Here is a 21,336-nt window from a genome sequence, read left to right as displayed (position 1 = left end):
CCAGACTAACCCGCGGGCAGGGAGCCCACGTTTCTACCACACCTACGGAAAAAACCTTCTTTGGAGGTGCACGTAACCACACACAGTAAGTTCCTGCATTTCAGGGTCACAACAGAAGCCCCACAGCAGCCATTTGCACATTGAATCACAGAATGGTTTGGGTTGGCAAGGGACCTTAAAGCTCATCCAGTGCCACCCCCTGCCATGGGCAGGGACATCTTCCAATAGACCAAGTTGCTCCAAGACCCGCCCAAGCTGGCCTTGGACACTCCCAGGGGTGGGGGAGCCACCAACTTCAAGTTACAAGTACTTAAAATAGGAGTAAAAACACTGTCCTAACCCCAAACCTGTATTCTGTAAACAGTGTTTTCACTGAGGAAGACAGGCTGGTTGAAAGACACGGTGGGAAAGCTTTGTGTGGAAAAAGTAGAGTCCTGACTCTGCTCCTTCCTGCACTCATTCTCTCCTTATTCCTCTACTTCCAACGTGACAAGACTGGTCAGGTAAACAAAATCATACTCCTCTCTCCAGAAAGCACAAACAAGCAAAATCATACCCATCTCCCCAAAAAGAACAACCCAGAAAAAACAAGGCACAAGCAACCCAAAAGGCTGTTGCTGCAGGTTCACGACAGGGTAACAGCTGCTCTCCCCATTTCAACTGCATTAGAGAAAACAGGCTCTTCCCTTAAGACCGTCTTTTCAACCACTTACGAAAGTGCTGTGTTGGCACAGAACTCTCTAACAAAGAGTAAATTTCAACTCAACTGCTTCCAAGACAAGTTGTACTGACACCAGGTATTATGACGACACCTAAACAAGAGAAAGGCTCCCCACTGTGCAGAGACTTCTACTTGCATCTGAAAGAAGGTGAGGACAAGGCATATTCCTGTGAGCAAACAAGTTCCTGTTCCAGTTCAATAGGAGCCACCAGCATAAACTACTAGTAAAACAACTGTGTGTACTTACATATGGGAGTCTGACTGCTGGAGGAGCCACGAAGCGAGAGCCCTGTCACCTCTGCAGCCAAACTGTGCTTCACAATCTGCTGAGAGACGTGGCACTGGGTCTCCTACCATGAGCAGGAAGCTGCAAGGGAGTCTCTACACCTGGGCTCAGCTAGGAAATACCCAATTCCCTGTAAAGCATTCCCACCTGGGAAGGCTGAGTGAGGGGGCAGCTTGTCTGGGTGCCTTCCTCAGCTGCCTCGTGATGGGCAGCAGGGGGAGATGGGAAGAAGAGAAATTAATGACATTTTACCCTCCGAGTCCTTTCCTAAAGGCTTCTGCCACCTCCTCTCAAATGTCTTAGTAAAATCACCAAATCACTGCTGCTTGCACAGGCACAGGAGTTCCCTGTCATTCGTGTCCTGCTGCTCTCTGCCCACTTTGCAGCAAAGCTTTTTAGCACGTGCCAATCCCTCAAGTCAGAAAGTAGCTTAACATTAAATTTGTGCCCAAGGAGCCAAAAAATCCAGGATTAACAGGCTCTCCTCTCTCCTTTCATTCTGCTTACACACTTCCAGTGACCCATTTTACACAGCCCTGAGGGCTGGAGGGGCTCTGCAGCCAGACTTTTTCTGCTTGTTCGTATTTCCACACAGATGCAGGACTGAGCTTGTTTTACCCTAACCGTGATAAAGAGGATGCAGGGTAGTTTCTGTCTATTCCAGCTGCTTTGTGGCAGGTTACCTGGGACAGATGCAGTGAGAAACAGAGATAGGAGTTCAGAAAACTGATAAAAACCAACAGAAGGCGATGAAAAAATTCAAACTGCCCTTCTTCACACCTAGAGAAAGCTGTAGCAAGATCTTGCTAGGAAAAGCCCTCCTACACGATTAGCCCTGCTCACAGGCTCCCTCTCCAACAGAGGGGCTGCCAGACTCAGGTCACGTATCCTTCGTCCACAGTGCAATAAATACCCCAGATAACGGTTTAAAACAATCCCCTGACAGGCTGCACGTAGAGGCTTGTCAAGCCTTGAGCACCCTGCAGGCTGCGCTTGAAAACCTCTGTCCTGGACGATTTATCCATCTGGGAGGTTCTTTTCTTACCCCCACCCCGATCTCCTTGTTTGCAGGTTGTTTCCACCTGTGGAAGTTTCCTTTCTGCTGGTGCTGTTGAAGCTGAACCCCAGGAAGAGGCTGATTTCCATCCAGTCTGCTACAAAACCCTTTCTCTCCACGTTGACTTGTCTTCCTGCAATTTCTTCTCTACATGAGAGCATTTCCCTGCCAATTCCCAGGAATTCCACACAAACACCCCCCCCTCCATTTCCTCTAACCTTTCTCTTGCCTCTCTACGTTCCCACCCACACCTATCGTCCCCCTCCATTAAAAAATAACAGACAGCCACAGCCCCTTTATATTTTATAGAATATCTGTGATCTTTGTAAGGCACTTCAAGCATTTTGAGAGTTTCAAAGCACTTGCAGGGATAATAATTGTCCTGTGTTCTTACCCAGAAGGGCATGGAAATGCTATCACGAGGTTCAAATAAGTCAGCACACTTAGATACCTTTCCAAATGAGTTTGGAATAGTTTATTTTCAGGCCTTTAATGAGAAAATCATATACACAGAGTCTGACTTCTTTTCTCTGGCCTTGGTGGGGCAGGGAAATGAGCTCTCCTAAACCCTCATTCCCTGGAAATTGTGCCCCAGCCCGGATCTTCCTCCCTGCACGTACAATCAGCATCACTAGTGAGCTTTAAAATTGCTTGTGGTTAAACATAAAATGGTCAGAGATTCTCTATCTTACACTGTGTGATTCTTCCTTCTATCTGTCTGCTCACAACTTGCTGTTAAGACACAAGGTCTGGCCACTTACTCCTGGCAAGGTATTTCCACTTCTGAAATGGAAATTAGGAGACTAGCCCAGGATCCAAGTGTGGATTTGAATTTCAGACTTCCTGAAGTTCAGGAGCATTCTGACTTGGTTCTCTTTTAGCCCACAGTAAAACTTTGCCTTCTTGTTTCCAAAAACCTGTTACTAGAGATAAGAACTTGCTCAAGCAAACATTTGCAAAACTCAGGTGTTGATTAGATCTTTTACATCCAAAGTCTTCCCTCTGGGATAACCCTAAGGATGTGCAAGACCTGGGTTTCAGAGCTCATAAATCTCCCCGACTCCTTTGGAAAGCAGAGGCAGATGGAGACGTTCAGCTGCTGGAAATATCACCCTCTCTGCACACAGCAGGAAAAATGCTGCTCCAGTTTGGCATCTAAGTTGCCTCCCTAGATCACCTCTGCCTCCTGAGGTTGTGTTTGAGGCACGGGGAAGGGGAAGGACAGAGAGGTGTGGGCTGATGTCAGCGACCCAAGAAAGGACTTTGACCTGCAGGGCTGCCAACCGAACACCCCCGAGGAGCAAGGCATTCCACAGAGCCTTTTATGTGCCTCTTGTACAGCACAGGGCACACAGGACACCCCTTGAGGGATGACAGGGCACTGTCACATACTCTTGCTTACTAAAATCTAAGTCACTCCCTGCTCCCAGCTCAAGAAGTGATGCCAGGAGATATAAACTTGATCACAGAGCAACAATATCGAGCGATGGCCAGCGCTGGCTGAGGGGCCCCACAGGGTGCAGAGTCTGAGAGATGGGCCTGGAAGGATCTAAAGGAGGCAATAACATAAAAGCTTTGACCCCAGTGAAGCAGAAAATGATTTCTGACCAGAACCAGCACGGCTTTAACCCTCTGAGGACTCAAAGCTATACAGAAAGAGTCCAGCCCTGTGACTTCAGGTGGACCTTTTGTTAAGGAGATGAACCCCAGGGGCATTCTGAAGGCAGGCTTCCATGGCAACTGTGGGAAAAACCCATTAAATACGGGTTTTTTTAGCAGAAGGAGAGTTGGTAAATTCTCCATTACACCAAGTCTCTTCCAACAACTGTGGCAGTACTGAAAACCTTTCAGATAAACCCCGATTAAAATGTACATCAGCACAGGCAGCACAGTGTAAATAGGAGTTTATTTAACAGTCAAGCCTTCAGCTGCTTCCTACAGAAATCAGTCTGCAAGCCCTGGTTCCTCACACATCCCACCTTTCCACAAGGGTTCAGCTGATTTATCCTTGACAACCAAGAACTTCAGCAAGAAGCTATTCCTGGCTTTGTTCTGCCCAGGGGGAGCAAAGGAAGCCAGAGGTTCAGGAACACACAGGAGGTCAGGGAGGAAGCGTGTGACAGAGGAAGGAGTTGCAGTTGCCTTTCCAGGCCTGGGACAGAATTTCTCACCACACACTAATCCTTGACTTCACTGGGTGGGAAGGAAGCCAGAGCCAAGCGCTCTGGAAATCCCATCACAAGTGTTTCCTTCATTTAGATGTTTAATAGTGCTCACATCCCTGATGAAGATGTACTTGCTACAGCCAAAGAAAACCCCACCAGCACTCTTTGAAGGAGAAATTAAATGCTTCATTAATTCAAAAATGGTTCAGATTGCAAATCAGAACCAGAACGTACAGGTCTAGAGGCAAGATTAGTAATAATTCATGAGCAAAATGCTATGTTTATGCAACACTAAGGATGAGATTTTAATTGCTTATTACTCTAATTGATTTCATTCAGTTGTTATGGCAACTTTCTCCTTTTAGTAGGTGCACTACTAAAAGCAGACGTGGGCTCAGGCCGCGAAGCACGGTAGTGTGTGACGCTCCACAGCTGCACCACATTTTGAAATAAATAATTCTCATTGTCCACTGAGGATTTACTGACTCACATTTTGTTGGGCTTCAAAGGCCTGACAGCCACGGGGGATCATAAGAATAACTCACCCCCCTGTTAGTGCAAGCACAGAAATGGCCCGAGATCGTGAGGCAGCGCTGATGTTCAGATCAACTGTTCCCTCTACTCTGTGTTTCAGCCTTTCACGCTACAGTCAAGTAGCACAGAGTGCTCCAAGCTCTGACAGGAACATCCTTCTTATTCCATCAGAAGAAAAGGGGGAGCTGTTAAGGACCAGGGTCTGAACACACTGACTGCTTTATTCTGAATGGTTTATTGCTCCGTGTCACTTGTTATATGTCATCGAGCGGTGGGGAAGTCAAGCTCCCTGTTTAAAAGGCCATTATCATTATTTAATTATGGAATGACAACTCACTGGGAACAGAAATGGTTCCACGACTGATCCCTTGTGGCCCAGTCCAGCCACAGGAGAGCAGAAACCCACGTGAACCTTCAGCACTACACTTCCAGTAGGTTCGGCAGCACAGGGAATCACATCCCAGAAAACCGGGATGCAGCTGGGAGCTGTCCCAGGGGATGGCTTCCCCACACAAGCATTCCCTCTCAGCCCCCTCCCTCCCACCTCAGTTATGAAAACGAGCACGTATTCCAGCCCTGGAGCCTGCAAGCCTTCCAAGCCCCACCACGTGGTACCAGCAAGCCCCAAACAGCATTTAAAGCCGCGCACTCCTCTGCCATTAAAAACAGGCAAAACAACCCCCAAAATTCCCGTTCTTTGAAGGGAGCCAGGCAAACCCCCTCGGAGGGATCTGCAGCCACCTGACCCGGCAAAAATCAAAGTGGAGCCTAAATTATCAAACCACATTACGAAACCTGAATTATCACCACAGAAGTGAGCCCTGAGAGCGCTCTTCCAAGCCAGGACGAACTTAAAAGGGGCTGAATGGCACACCTCGAGCTTTGGTAACCTCCCAGGCTGTGTAAACCCAGGGATATCGCCCACGGCTTCCCACCTTCCTCGAGCCCACCTACGCCGCGCGCGCGCGTTCCTGCCGGCTCCCGAGCGAGGCTGCACTGAGGTGACCCAAGTGGGCACCTTTGAAGTGGAAGCTGAACATCTCTTTCATGTTCAAAGCAGCCAGAACACCAGACAGCGAGCAACTGGCGCTCTGAAAACTCGGGAGCAAGCGCTGGCAGGAGGCACAGTTCCGTTCCGCGATCAGCTCCCAGTGGTACGTGCGAGTTCTTTATTAGTCAGAAGGGGCTTTCACACACAGCTCCCCGTGCCAAGCATCCATCCCTCACCTGTTCCCCGTGGGAAGTGAGAACTCCTGTAGTGTGTTCCTGTGTTTAAAAAAAAAAAAAAAAGTAGTACCTATGAAGGCCACGAAGAAACATCCGGGGCAGGATTTCCCTTGGCAGACGGGCTCCACGGGCGATTCCCATCCGGCACTGCAGTCTCTCCCTTTTCTTTGCCAGCTGCTCACCAGCACTCCTGGGCAGTCTGGAATCCAGCTGCAGGATCATACACCCTGTACAGCGTGAAAAAAAGTGACCAACCACCACTCCCAGCAGTTAACAAATACAGCACTTGGTTTATTTTTGTTCTCAACTGAAACAAGACTCAGTAGGTTCCTCACCCAAGGACTCCCGAAGGGAGCAGAGACTTGCAGCAAGAAGTCTTCAGAGGTACAGTATTTGTATCATACAGAGTACACAATAAATTACTATCTACATGCCACAGACCTACAAAAAGTTACATACAATGTAAAAAAATACAGTATTTTCTGCTCGTTTTTTTAATTTTAAATTTTTTTTTCTGTACATTTTTTCAATTTACATTTTCATATACATTTTTTGTAAACTTTTTTTGTTTGTTTTTAGAAAACTGAAATCACACAACAGTTATGGACTTGAACAGCATCACTCTTACCTTCCTAAAGCAATGCTTGCACCTACGGAACAGCTTTTAGCTTGTTTGCTCCTTCATCTCTACTTTGGCACCACCACAGCCTCACACCGTGATTCTGAGCTCGTTTAATCCGCTTTAGCCGTGTTCTCACCACGGAGAGACACCATCATACTTCAATTTGTGCTTTGATAACACAGTTCAGAGGAAAAACCGTTACATTAACTACTTCACCATCACATTTACCTGATATTACTGCATAATACCAACTTCTCCTGCACTAACTGCTTCACATCAGCATGCAAACAAGTCTGATTATGACTCAATCAATAACATGAATATACTGAAAAACAACTACAAGGGTTAAATATTCAAAGGAATGTAGACTTAGCAGGGTTTACCATGTTAAGAAGTCTAAGCTAATAGCATGGATTGACATGTTAGGATTGGAAAGACACTGAAGTATACAATGTGGATTTCAGGGGAAAAACAGCCGGATTAAAGGAAACATGAAATTACTCCTGGCCACGCACTTTGTACTGTCTCAGTGAAAACTAGATTGACTAGAAAACCCCTGCTGACCACACACACTCCTGGTGTGAAATAGGGATCCCTGAAGTTAATAAAAGCCAAGCTTCAAAAAATTGCTACTTGGAGTACACAACTCAAGACCCTGCTGAAAAGGAAAAGCAGTTTGTGTTTGGCCCGTTGGAGAGTAAATCATTCCAGCCTGGCACTATGTACACACACCATTCCACACAACCTACTCAGCCTGCTGGATCTAATCCCACCGCAGCAGGGAGTGGAGCTGCCCTCAGGAGGGACTCCAGGCCAACCTCCTGCTCAAAGCAGGGTCAAAGCTGAATTCAAGCCAAGCCTGGGTGTTTGTCATGCTGAAACCCAAGAACATCCCAGGACAAGGACTGCACAGCTCCTCCTGGGCCACTCCCATGCTTGACTGTCCCCATGGAGCACATTTAAATTCCAGGAAAGCCTCTCACTCTTGCTCCATGCTTCTCAGTCAAGACCCTGAAGTCAGCTCAGGTGTTGAGCTGCTGAGGGGTTTGGACCACCAGGTACAGGGCTACATTCATGGCTGCTGACAACAGAGCTATACAAGAACTTTTTTTTTTTTTGCTGATCTGGGGACCTGAAAGTGTTTTTGTTTTTAATTCCTTAAAATTACAACAACAAGAAAAATCAAGGCAGGCATTCAAAGCACTGATATACCACAGCAAGTCTTTGCCTTAATACAGTTTACAGATTACCACCTTATTTATTATTGCCAAAAGACTCTATGGTGCATTAGAGACCTCAACCTAATACAGTCCAGATGTAATGCTAAGACCCACAGCTGAGAGTTTGCCACTTGGGTTTGGGTTTGAGTTCAAAGAAGAAGGTGCCTTCCAGGTCACTGGGAGGAGAACTGCTCAGGCTTTCCTCTCCGCTGCTCATGTCTTCGCAGGAGTCTTCACTGGAAGGAACAGTGGGAAAGGTCATTTTAACAAAGCCTAGTGACAGGGAGCTGCCATGAACACTACAGGAAAAGGAGAACTCCCAGCAAATGAACCAGGTGGTGGCAGTTTTACCAACCTCTCGCTCCCGTTGAAACATCCCCCCTCCGGAATCGTTGGCAACTCGGGAACGCTGTAGTAGCTGTTCTGGAGGTTCTGGGCTGTTCGTCTGGAAACAATCCAAACCAGCTTCTTGTGGTCAGGCTTGCAGCACTCAGGGGAGGAATAGTCTGCCAGGCATTTCGAGACCAGCTCCCTCCAGTAAAGCAGGTCACCATCACTTATCTGAAAAAGAAACAAAACCCAAAGAACTTATTTAGTCTGTTACGCAGGGGCTCCAAAGATACCCCCTCCATTTCACCCCCCCGGGAAAAAACATCACTCAAGAGACAAGTGAGTCATGACCGTGATACCTTTGTCAAAGTTGCTTTTGAAGGTGAACTCCCACCAACTCCTACACACCTCCCAGACAAGGCCATGTTCAAGTCTGAGTTGACAGTTTGCCTGTCAAGTTGTTAACGTTTTCATTATCACTTCCCGAGGATAAATGAAACAGAGGTTATTCCATTTCAAAAGGGAATGAAAAATTTTAAAATTCCTTTTTAAAACGGAATAAATACTGTCCTTTAAGGAACTACTTTCACCCCTCAAGAAACTGGGGTTGTACAATTGCTGTCTTTCACACCTGACCACCCTCTGGGTGAAGAACCTTTCCCTAATATCCATCCTAACCCTCCCCTGACACAGCTCCATGTTGTTTCTTTGGGTCTAGCTATTCAGGAAAAAAAAAAATAACCAGCCCAGCAGTCCCAGGAACAGACTGGAAGTTTCTCCAGAACACACAGTCAGAGCTGCACAAGTTCAATCAGCTGCCTGTTAAAGCATGCACTGCACGGGCACCAGCTCAGCAGTTCTCCTGATTTTATACATTTTTTAATTGCTTCCTTCAGCTGATGCCAAACCGAACCTCTAAAAACACACTCAGGGACCCACTTAAGGGGTCCCTTAAATGTAACATCGTCCCCCACTAACAGTGTCAGCCCCAGCAACTGGACAAACAATCCACTGACAATATTTACCTTTGAATGCTTCTGAACACGCAGAAGGATCTCCAGCAGCTCCACAGATTTCAACATCTGAACTTCCAGAGTGAGAAGGCACAAGGCCAAGACAGAAGGCTAAAAGGACAAGGAAACAGCACTCGATATAAAAAGAATCATAACCCTACCCAGAAGTTAAAGAAAACTACTCCTACTTACTTTTGCTTTAGAGAAGACCAGACGACAGTTGCAAGCTTTCAGCTGTGCTTCCAACTTGTCCAGATTCAATACTTCTTTCCTGTGAGACACCCAAGAGGAGGAGGAGGTGGATCAACAAGCATTCCATTGTCAGGAAGTAAAAAAATCGAGGAGCTGCCTCCTCTACAGCCAACGCTGTGACCCTTTGGGAGGGAATCAGGGAGGGCAAAAAGGGCTCACCTACCTTTCTGAGGTATGACAGAGTACAATAGTATGGTACAAGTGCAAGAAGGTTAAGGCAGTAGTAGCTTTAAATTCAAAGTGCAACTTTTCTGAAATGATCTTTTCCATCCGTTTCAGGTCGGACACAGTGCATTTACATTGGCTGATGCGGATGATCTCGGGAGCAGCGGGGATGTTGCATTCCTCCTCCACGACACGGGCGGCCAGCTGGATGCAGCAAACTCCAATGCAAGACAAGTGCTTTGGCTTCACCTGAAAAAGTACAGGAAGCACTGTGAGTGCTTCCCTCCCCATGAGCACCCTGACTGCACGGCAACAGCGCCCGGAATATTCACAGTTCAACAGCCAAGGACTTGCTTATCTCAAGTAAACCTGGTGTCAGCCAGCTCCTCCACTGCCCCCAGTCAAAACCAGCTGCAGCAGTGCAGCTGGAGCACAACCCAGCTGGCAGAGCCCAGCAAGCAGCATCGATCTGCCAGGGCAGAGGAAGTGAAGTTGGAGAGCTGAGCAGCCTCTGTTCGGGCCATTCCACATCACTACACAAATCCACTGCAGTGAGAGCTGTAATTCCTCACTTCCCCGAGCGGCAGTGCTCACCTTCCCTCACTGACAGCCCACACAGATCCAGTCTGAGCCTGTTCCAGGCAGCCCCATCCCTCCACAACTTGCTCCTGCCTCTGCTCTTCTCTCCCACCCGTTTTGTGCCACCTCAAGGACAGTCAGACCACAAACCTGACGCGACTTCAGTTTTTCTGCTGATTTAATAACAGGGAACTGCTTTAGGTTCAGATTTCCTGCCTTAAACCAGCACTAACACGATAAAAACAACCAGGACATTTATCACTTGGTATCAGTTCCAGAGCTAAGTTAAGCTTTAGCACAGTACCCAGAAACAGTCTGGAAGACAAATAAGTTTGTTTTTCTTAATTCCTCCTTTCTTAAACATCTACATGGCAAAGGTTACAGACTTATTAGAGAAATAAATCAACCTGCTACTTGTCTTTAGAGGTAAAAGAACTGTACTCCAGGTTTCCAAAGGAGAGTCCAGATCTGTTGCTAGCACAGAATGAATCAACAGCCACACTTGTACCTTCATAAGGGCCAAGAATCTGTCCAGGATGTTGACAGCCAAAACAAATGTTTCAGTTGCAAATCCAAAGAAGTTGGTCAGGCTCCAAAGATCTTCCACCTTGGCATTCCTTTGTCTTGGACACAGAGTGTTTTCATTCTATGGCAAGACAGACAAAGTCAGGATTATTCTGTGGCAGCAGCAGCAGTGACCGGGACCACTCACTCCCTAAATCATCTTTTTTTTATATCAAACAGAAGCAATTTTTTTTCCTCAGACACTTTTATTTCACTTAACTTTAAAAAGAATTTAGACACTCGAGATTCCAATCACACCCAAGGTACAGAGGTTACAGCCAGGTCCTGAGTCTCACCAGAGCAACACCCAGCACAGCCACATTTCCAATTCTTATGTAAAGACATATTTCAGACTTATTTACCAAGTGCGGGCATACACAGCGCCTCCTGACCTTAGAGATGACCACACAGCTGTCTGCCTGCGCGTCAATATTTAAGGAACAACAGCTCTGCTTTCACAACAAACAGGCAGCCTCGTTTCAGGGACTTGTTTTTTGTTAAACATTAGGGCCCTTCCCCCCCAAAAAACCCTCCCAGGAACCCGATGGAACGCAGCCTTCCCTGAACTCCGAGGAACTTTGGTCTTTTACGTGGAGATGTTTACGGTCAATATACATTTTGCTGTCAAAGCACTGAGCGCTTCTGGGTTCGTTTCCCCAGACCTCGCTAATGAAAAGCCGCTTGACATCCCACCTTCCCTGCGGTGGCGGGAGGCTCCCCTGATGAAAACAATACAGAACCGCTTGCTCCTGTGCTCACTCTAAACCTAAACAATAAACACTGAACGCCTAAATATTTTGCTTGCCCTGTAGGTCGCAGCTCTTGGATAACGCAACGTTAACACCTAAGAATTAAGGCAGAGCTAAAACAAAAGGCAAGCGTCGCATAAGGAGGAAAGAATTAACTTTCCGCAGGTAACGCACGTCCACTGTTACCTCGAATTTTCTTTAAGCCCACGCATTTTCTGCCCCCACTCCCCTTCCCAGCTCAGCGGCCCGGGCCCTCCTCACCCACCTCGGCGGCGGCCTCGATGAGGCTGAGCCCCTTCTCGCGGGGCTGGAACCGCCCCTCCAGCTCCAGGTGGAGGTTCAGCTGCTTGAAAAGCCACAGCGCCTCGCTGCCCATCTTCCCCTTTTTCCTCCTCCTCCTCCTCCTCCTCCTCCTCCTCCTCCTTCCCCTCCGCACCTGGGAAACAAAGGGGCCCCGCAGGCCGGGGACGAGGGGGCGCCGGGCCCCCCCCGCGGCCCTTCAGCGCTCGGGGAGGGGGAGGTGAGCCCGGCTCCCGTCACCGCGCGGACGGGGGTGGGCTCGGCCGCTGGCCCCGCATCCAGGCAGGGCGGCCTGGACTCCCGCGGGGAGTCACGGCACCGTCACGGCACCATCACAACACCGCCCCCGGCCGCCGCTGCTGCAGCCCCCGCCCCGGCCCCGCTCCAAGATGGCGGCCCCGCGGCCCCGCCCACGCCTTTTGTTGTCCCGAGCGGAGCGATTCCCGCTGGTGAGGCGGCGCGCGGAAGACAAATAGTCCGATCACACCCGCGCGGCCCGGAGGCGCTCCGAGAGCGCCCGGAGGTCCGAGAAAGGCGCGGCGGCCCGGCAGCGCTCCGGCTCGGCGGGGAGCGGGGCGGCACTGCGCCGCTCGGGATGGACGGCGAGGCCGCGCGGAGGGACACTTCGAAGGGTCGCATCGCGCCTTTAAAGGGCCGCTAGCGGCGCCTCGGCCGGTTTGAAAAGACCGCCCAAATGTCCCGCGCCCTGATTGGTCCGCCCCTCCCCGCGGGTGGGGGGGTGTGTTGTTTACTGGCGCCGATTGGCCGCCGGCCGTGGCCGGGTCTCTCCTGATTGGTCGAGCCAGTTCTGCCTCTGCCTCGCCCACAGCTCCGGGCCTCGGCAACCGCGACGGGCCCGCGCGCGCCCCCTCAGGCCGCGGCGAGGCCCGGCGGGCACCGTGTGCCACAGAGGTCTTCTGCCCCCGCACCCGCCCGTCCTGCCTTATCCCGTGTCCCCGTGCAGGGTAAGGACGAGTGCTCAGCCCCCGCGGGTTTAATGTGTATCTCTGTGGGACCCTCCTCCTCGTGCTGTTCCTTGAGGGTTCCAAACACCCGCCTGGATTTTAAAACCCCTCCGCGTCCTGCTTCAGATCGACAGGTTTACGTACAGCCTGGTGTTGGCAGAGTTTTTTGGGATGCGCACTTCCAAGCTTCCCGTCCCGTGGAGTGAATCCAAGGCTCGGTGTGTCAGGAAGGAGATGGTGGGTCGGCCCCTAAGTCAGAGGCTGCATCAAAGACCTTCTCAGCCTGCAGCTTGACCACATAAAACAAAACCCCCATCGTCTGGAGGATTTGTGGGGCTGCCCCAACGTGCTCGTGGACAAACACAAAGGGATAGATGTCCTAGGACAGACCCAAACCACAGCGACTGGCTGTGTGTACACACTGGAGACAAAAGCCTGTGGAGGCGGCTCCAGCAGATTAGGACTGGGTTTGATCTAGTGAGGTTCCACAGCTCCAACAAACAGAAACTGTTGATGAAATGTCTCGGTCTGGAAAAGCAAATCCGCCTTCTCCACCGAGCCGTCAGCAGCGTTCCCCTGCCAAGCGCTATTTCGAGGCACAGTCCCTGTCTGCTCTGCCAGCGATGACGGCCAACGCTTCCTTCAAGTTTATTTGGATGCCAAGCGCTCCAAGATTCCCGTAAACACGCACGACTTCTCCTCAGGGTAATTCCTGACGGGGGCCAGAGCTCCTGTAGGTACCACCAGCTACACCTGAGCATCCCTCCCATCACACGGTGAATGAACCGGCGCACCAGCTGATTTTTGGGGGGGGGGGAGACAACAAAAGCCATTGTAGCTTCTGAAGTGGGAGCTGTGGATCTGCTCCAGTTTGAAAAATTGTTAACAACTGTGAGTGGAACCAACTTCCAAGTGGTTCCATGCAGTGACATCATCCAGGTGACATTTACAGGATGAGGCTCTCAGCTCCAGTCTCTGTTCTCCAAATGCCCTGGGCGGTCACTCCTTTTATTTCTCCCCACATTCTGGAGTGTATTTTGCCGCCACAGAAATGGAACATGGCTGTTCGTCCTCCTCCAAAATAGTGGAACATAAGTTCCAGTTTACCTAAAGGACAGAAAAGGTTCATTTTGCAAGCACAGAGCATGACAGCTCTAAAAATACCAATTCAGACACCTACTTGAACACAGGCATTCCTTTCCCTTTACTAATTTAAACCTAATAGAACACACTGAAAAATTATCCTTCAATACATCACGTAACCTGAGGGGGGAAATCTCTTATCAGAGCATGGCTCACTTCCCAAAGCTGGGAGAGAAGGATCCCTGCCTCATCTTTGTTCCTCGGTAATTAACTCATTTGTTGCAAACAGCTGAGTAGGATCGAGAAAAAAACCCACCAAAACCCCAAGGATCCTTATTGTAAGGGATGGACTCCAGCTTTGGGATTAAAAACAGGGAAAACGAGTCTGCTCCCTGTGCTGTCTGGACCTGGCAGAACAATGGAGTGTTGTGGGCAAAGGAGGAGTCGTGGTGAGGTCAGGAAACAAAATCTGTTGTTGTTTTCTTTTTTTTCCACTTATGCAAGGAATAATTTTCTTTCAATGTGGCATTTATTTGGGATCCAGGGGAGTGCAAATGTGGGGGGGAGGGCTTGAGAAGTGTTTTCAGTATTCTGAGGAAACACAATTTATCTGTTCTGTAACATGCTGTGCTTTAGAGAGCAGCAAGTCCTGCCTGGCATTCTTTGGGAACCCAAAGATGCATGTCCCGTTAAACTGGGATTATTTTAACCAGCCTTGCTAAACTGTCTTCCAGTGTGGCTTGGCAAAACTTGTCCTGGCATGTCTGCCCAGCAGTTCCTCGGGAATAGTTCTGGATGGCTAATGGCTGTGTATTGACTGGCAGGGGATGACATCAGGGACGCTGATTGGGCGCTGTGGCATGTGGATCTCCACACCGAAATAGGATTACAACCTTCCTGATTAAGGGACACAGAGTAATTAACGCTCCAGACACAAGCAGTCTGCCCACTCTGCCCACCCACGGAAGGAAAACGGGGGTCACTTGGAACAACAGTTCCCTTGAACCACTCAGCCAAAGAGCTCCACACCATTTATGGCCACTAATTAATCCAAGTGCTCCACTGCTGCCCCATTACCCTGATTTGGAGGACAACAGCAGCACTGGCAACTGGAAGGCAGAAGTCACAGAGTTGCATTTCTGTACCAAAATGCACCTATGAGAAAACAGATACAACAGAGGCTCCACAGCTTGGTACATGTACACACAAGTATGTGTACGTATCTGAGAAATGTTTTGCAGATTCTGTTGCTTTTAGAAGCAGTGGGACCGGTGCCTGGGGATACAAGCTATCAAAAGCCTCTGCACGGGCTTCCCCTCACCAGGCCCTTTGGGAGGAAATATTCAAAGAGATGAAATGATTCATAGGTCTGTCAGAACTTAAAACCTTGTTCCCCAGACAGCAGCCCCCGGAGGGAAGTGGCATTTGATCCTCCAGTAGCCATAGGAGCCATGTCCCCACTGGTGCAGCTCCTGTCTGCCCAGAGGAGTGTAATTCCACACCCCTCACCTCGTGCCCATGGAAGTCAGGCTCAGCATTCATAAATAAATGAATTTATTCAGATTCATTACATGCTGCCCACAAGAAAAAAGGAGAGACAGGCTTCCCAACAAAGGAACAATGTAAATAGGAGCTTGGTGCTGGGGAAGAGGTTCACTGGCCACACGGACAAATCCAGAGTCTGTTAGTCCCAGAGACCACACCCCAAGTTTCCAAACAGCTCTTGGAATAAGGAAGGGAGAGGGCAGAAAAAAGAAACTCAGCTTGTTTGCTCAGGAAACTTAGAGCAGAAAGCATTTTGAGCTGACAAGACCCAAACACAAATCAATGGAAACTTAATAAGTTTAGGATGGACTGTAAGTTTTCACTTAAATAAATCTGCCATGTACTGATACCACATACTCTGCTTACCGAAAATAAAAGCTGCCTTATTTATATAAATACCTCTATACCAGCACAGCTGCACCACAGCCCTGGGACAAGGCTCCCGAGATGAGATTACTAGAGGAGAGGAATCCAAAAATGTACTAGAAAATGTCCTTATTCCCAGTAGCTGGCAGAAAACCTGCGAAACGCAGCTAAAAAATTCAATTGCTTGTAGTGCTAAAATCCCGAATCGTGAAGGAAATTCCAAGTCTTCACTGACACAAAAGGATTCTGTTCCAGAAATAACACCAGGGACAGGCCCCTGTCTATTATTTCACAGCGTGGAGCGAGCCCACGTAGGGTATGCTGGGAAGCACAGAATTCCATGATCCCTGATACTGACAGAGAGCGAGGAAAAGCCTGGAGAGTGTGAGCTGGCTCTTTGGTGAGCCTGTGGGGTCACAAAGGCCTCTCTACACAGAGCTGGAAAGATCTGGAGCAAAGAGCCAACAGTCCAGTGCAACCCATATTTTTAACATCATCCAGTCTTGTTTTGGAGGCTTTGGAAAGGGCTCTGGCATGGGAAGAGGAAGGGGGAACATCACCCCCAGAGCAGTGCAAACCCTCACGTACAGACAGCACCAAGGGGAAGGGACTCGTGGTGACTTCACCAGGGCCACGGCAAGAACATCTGCAGTTTTGTGGCTCATGGGTTGTTGTTGTTGCCCCACCTTGTTGAAACTCTGCTCTCTGGGCACTGAGAAAAAGGGAGGAAGCAGGAAAGACTCCGAATCTGTGACACACTTCAGAGCTTACCCAGTGACTGCAATTATTATTCATGACTTCTGGAGGGGGTGGGTTTAGGCGCCGTTTGTCTTATTCCTCCCCGATTCCCATTCCAGCTATTGCCAGAACCCCACACTGCTTCTCCAAGCCTATTAAAATATCTGTCCCTGCCTTTTTTCAGCTGATACTGCCAGATGCACAAGCCCATTTTCTGCAGGAGGACGTTGCAGGCAGCGTTTGATGGGCAGCTGGAGCTGCAGCCCCAGTCCCGCTCCCCCTGACACTGTTGTGCAGCGAAGGGAAGCTCTGAGAAGCCAAGAGAATGACATCAAATGGCGATAATTTGCCTTCAGTGCAAGTTAAATTGTCTGAAAGGCAGCTGTGTGTTTCAATAGCCTTGTGCTTGTCCAAGCATGACCACAGAACCAGCAGTTTGCTCAGAGGTCTCCTTTAATAACCATTTGTTACTGGAAGGTGCGTTTAATTCACTGTGTATTTCTGTCACTTATTTTAAGTGGGTTCTTTTATTTAATTGACAGGATAATTCTAGGCAGTGTTGTACTTACAGCTTTGGAAAGTTGTTTTTTTTTTTTTTTTTTTTTTTTTTTTTTTTTGGAAAGGTAGTTGTGCATAATTGCAGGAGGCGTTTTCAAAATCATAGGGATTCTGCATAAATGGAATTTAAATTAGTCATTAAAAGTTAACCCATGGAAAAGAAAAAAAAAAAAAAAGAGAAGCAGTCACCTTTCTGCCTGTAGAACCAGGCAGCTGCTGAGTAAAATGATTTGCTAGGAAGCAGTCAGTTACAAGGGCTGTGAATGGATATTGTAAATTTATTTTATGATTTAACACTTATTTTCTAATTTAACATTTCATTTTCTATAACTGGGATTAAACTCCAAGAGGCCCGAGGTCCCTTTGCACACAGAGTCCACGAGACAATATGAAGATACTTACAAAACAAAATACTCCTTTCTCTCCTTTACCACAGTTACTTAAATTCTTGTATGTCATTTCCTAAAACTGACTTCTTGGGACAATGTCCTTTACACTTTGCATAGGGATAATCACTCATTATAAATACGAAATAATGTCAACCTGTATATTCTTCCCTTTATCAGTCAGTACAAACACAGACTGTCACAGATGGAAGGTTTTTTTCCAACTGTAAACGCAAGTAATTGAGCCTGGAGAAGTGGTTATTCCTACTCAAATACTAGAAGCTGGAGTACTGGAATTCTTGTGGAGTCTGCTTATCTTATTCCTGTGCCAGTAAGGAATATTCCATTTCCCCTCCCCTTGCTTTCCAAATGACTACCTTTAGTCATTTCATGTCTGTTGGTGCATAATGTCCTTATTTCCCAATAATTTATACTCTGTTGCACGAGAGGAAAATTGCTCTGTGCTGGTGTGAACAGAGATGTACAAATTTCCACGCCCAGTCCCACAGATGTTTTCCAAGGAACAGCTGCAAGAGCATTTCCAGCATAGCTGTGTCTTAAGCTACCGTATCCAGGCACATTTCCCTAACATCCCCTTGACACTTGCCAGAGGAGATAACTCAGATACACTTTCTCAGATGTACCCTCAGTGAACACGATCCTGATCCACATGGAAAAGTGAAAATCACTGTTACAGGGCGGCAAACGATCCATGGGAAAAGGCACAGCTATGAGTGGCACAGCAACACCACACATTGGGCAAGGTTATGAACTCCTGCAGTGCTGATATCAACTCCCCAGGACATAAACTACCCACTTATTAACGATGATGTCTACAGTGGAGTATAACCACAGTCAGCTGATTAAAAGCAACGGAGAAAAGGAAGGAATTCTGATGTTCTGGAAGGGAAAAGTGGAAGAAAACCTGTATATTAATTGACCCCCCCTGTGTCATTCACACTCCCAATACTAAAAGGTAAAATTGGGAATGCTGTTGAGGAGGAGGCACATTCCTATCTGCTGTTGGTGCTCCTGCATGCTGTGACAGCCACTTCTGACTAATCATCTATTTTCTAGGAAGAATGCTGGATTTACAGGTGCGATCCCCAGGGAAAAGGGGACACAGTCTGAAGGTATTACTGTTACCGAGTGACATGAGATAGATTTGGAATGGAACACGTTCCAAATAGGAAAGCGAACCGCAGGAAATAGCTGTTCTGGTTGAGAAAATTACATTATGGGGCTGTTTGTTTAGTAAAACTAAATCAGGTAAAAAGGTTAATTTAGTGCCTGCAGTTCTCCTCTCTGAATTAATCACTGAATGAGGTGAAAGAGGTGCTTCATTTGCTAAATGTGAGCACGTATTGCACAGCCCCGGTGGAAAGCAGAACTGTGTCTCGGTGTTTCAAGAAGCTCCGTGCTGGGGACAGACAGGAAGGGGATCTTGTGCAGCTCAGATACAAGGGTTTGTTTCCCTAGTAAATAATTTAGATTCCTGCTGGTAGGAAGAGCAGGGTGGGAACGGCTACGAAGTCCTCAGAGGCCGTGGGGATGTTCCACTCGAGGTGACACTCCTGTAATTCTGCTGCTGATGGTTTCTGAGGTCAACAGCCTTTAACAGCTGCGGTGCAAATCTACATTTGAGCTCAGAGAAATGAAGGAGCCTGCATCTAGTTTCTTTTTGTCCTTTGCCACATATTCTCCAGGAAGACAGGATTATTTTTTTTCAAAGGGCAGCTAATTACTGCCTGTAGGAACAAGCACGGCCGATGTACTTATAAGGCAGAGCGGCCTAATAATTTGTATATTCTGATTTCCACACGGCTTACTGGGAAAATCAGCATTCCATTGGTTCATTCACTGCACAAAAAAGGGTAAGATTTTTCAAAACTAACTAACGATTTTGGATAGTTCAGTTCTCACGGAGATCAGACAGTTCAGTGCTCAAACCCATTTCATTCCTCTGGGAGAGTTCCTATGTGCCAATGATTTTTCTTTGATGAGCACTTCCTCCCTGGAAGCTGAGCAAAGCCTTGCCAGGTCATTTTACCATAAACTATGTTTTTAGGATTCTCCTTATTACCTTCTACTGCTTTTCCCAACATTCCATGCTTGGAAACTGTGCCTCTCACAAAGAAAAGGGAGTTTAACTTTCTTTGCAGCTTTTGGAAAACCAAGAAATCCTGAGAGTCTGTTTCCATTATTTTTTTTAAAGATTCTGTTCTTTAAACCAACATCAGTATTGCCTCCTCTGGGCTGCTCAAAGCCTGCTTGGATCACAGGCTAGCAATAAATATAGATAAGTTATGTAACGACTGGAGCCAAAGCACAAACACAAGGAAAACCACAGGGATAACTGGATAACTCTGTCACAGAGCGAACCTGACCAGCTAAACCCAAACAGCAGTTGTTTCTACAGGTTTGCATGTTTCCAGCCCCTCGGGATATTCAAATTCTTGACAAACTATTTGAATGTAGCCTCCCAGCCTGCCCAACACGAGGGTGAATCTATCCTTGCTGTGCAGCTGCTGTCTGCACACGGATTTGAACTCCTCGAGCTCTGCGAGCCCTTGCTGAACTTTGAGTGCACCGAAGCTGGGTGGGTATGAAAATGAGCCTTAACCTTTGCAGCCCTGCGTTTAACTGACTGGTCAAAAGTCAGGCAGGGAGCAGCACTTGGGTCTCCACAGCACCACACAGAGCCAAACCACAAGACCATCCGTTTTTTTTTCTCTGAAGGGTGTTTAAAAATAGACAGAAATGTCTGCTGCAAGGATACACAGAATCGTAGAATGGTTTGGGTTGGAAGGGACCTTAAAGCTCACTCAGTTCCACTTCCCTGCCATGGGCAGGGACACCTTCCACTAGCCCAGGTTGCTCCAAGCCCTGTCCAAGCTGTCCTTGGACACCTCCAGGGATGGGGCAGCCGCAGCTTCTCTGGGCAACCTGTGCCAGGGCCTCACCACCCTCACAGGGAAGAGTTTCTTCCCAATATCCAATCTAAACCTAATATCTTTCAGTTTGAAGCCATCCCCCCTTGTCCTGTCACTCCAGGCCCTTTTAAATAGTCTCTCTCCATCTTTCTTACAGGCTCCCCTCCAGCACTGGAAGACAGTAATTAGGTCACCCTAAAGCCTTCTCTTTTCCAGGCTGAACAATCCCAATGCACATGGACACCTCCTGTCCAGCCTCTCATCCACCAGCACCCCCAAGTCCTTCTCGTCAGGGTGAGATCCCTTTTCCACATTTCAGTTTTTGGCTGTGAACCCCTGCAACCAAAGTGTTCTTCCTTGGTTGACATGGCCCTTGGGAGTCTTTCCACCGCTCCAAGACATCCAGCTTTTGTCCAGGGCATCAAGTCCAACGCAAAACATCTCCCTGCCGTTGGACAGTGGCCGTGCTCCAGGTGTGCCTCATTGCAATCACCAAGGTAATTTCTTTTCTCTAGGTTTAATATTGCCTCTTTCCCTGGACAAACACACGGAATTCTTGCTGGCTGCCTCTCTCTCTTTCCCAGCAGTGTCTCTCTAAATCCCTTGGTTGTGGTGACTGCCACAAACCACCAGTGGGATCTTGGAAAACTGCCACAGCTTTACAGACTTCTTAAACGCCGACCCTTAAGCAACGAGTCGCAGAAGAATTAGAATGGAATTGTGAAAGCGAGATAAAATTCCGGCGGGACTTGCCCTTCTCTGCACCTTCTCAGTCTGAAAAGTCAAGATGAAAATTAATAAAAGTGGAAGGGAGCAGCACATGGGCAGGCTTGGATTCCAAGAGCAGTTCACCCTATGCATAGAGGGGTTGCTGCAACAAAAATAGCCTTTCATTTCAGCCTTACAAGTTACTAGGGAAAGGGTTAAAAAAAGCCTGTGACAGATGAATTTTTAGCAAACCGATTCAGAGTTAATTTG

General features: G+C 48.0%; 1 protein-coding gene and 1 long non-coding RNA gene across 4 annotated transcripts; one reads left to right on the top strand and one right to left on the bottom strand.

Annotated features, from left to right (window-relative positions):
* Positions 1 to 6,260: 6,260 nt before the first annotated feature.
* On the bottom strand, positions 6,261 to 12,148 carry CCNG2 (cyclin G2). Its single transcript, XM_027668197.1, has 7 exons — positions 11,750 to 12,148; positions 10,680 to 10,817; positions 9,591 to 9,841; positions 9,368 to 9,446; positions 9,188 to 9,286; positions 8,188 to 8,393; positions 6,261 to 8,068 (listed from the first exon to the last, which is right to left on the bottom strand). The coding sequence occupies exons 1-7, from the start codon at positions 11,858 to 11,860 to the stop codon at positions 7,936 to 7,938; spliced, it is 1,017 nt and encodes a 338-aa protein (XP_027523998.1). The 5' UTR covers positions 11,861 to 12,148; the 3' UTR covers positions 6,261 to 7,935.
* On the top strand, positions 9,699 to 21,333 carry LOC113959280. Of its 3 annotated transcripts, XR_003531759.1 has the most exons (5): positions 9,699 to 9,863; positions 11,548 to 11,649; positions 12,884 to 14,286; positions 16,666 to 18,522; positions 20,575 to 21,333. It is a non-coding gene; the product is annotated as an uncharacterized LOC113959280 (long non-coding RNA). The 3 variants fall into 3 exon arrangements; XR_003531758.1 differs by lacking the exon at positions 9,699 to 9,863 and having other exon boundaries at positions 11,451 to 11,649; XR_003531757.1 differs by lacking the exons at positions 9,699 to 9,863; positions 11,548 to 11,649 and having other exon boundaries at positions 12,602 to 14,286.
* The last annotated feature ends 3 nt before the right edge of the window (positions 21,334 to 21,336 follow it).

This window comes from Corapipo altera, unplaced genomic scaffold, assembly GCF_003945725.1.
Source record: "Corapipo altera isolate COAL_440 unplaced genomic scaffold, ASM394572v1 214, whole genome shotgun sequence".
NCBI classification, from domain to species: domain Eukaryota; kingdom Metazoa; phylum Chordata; class Aves; order Passeriformes; family Pipridae; genus Corapipo; species Corapipo altera.
Note: the sequence above shows the minus strand (reverse complement) of the source record. Positions and strands in the feature narration are given on the sequence as shown.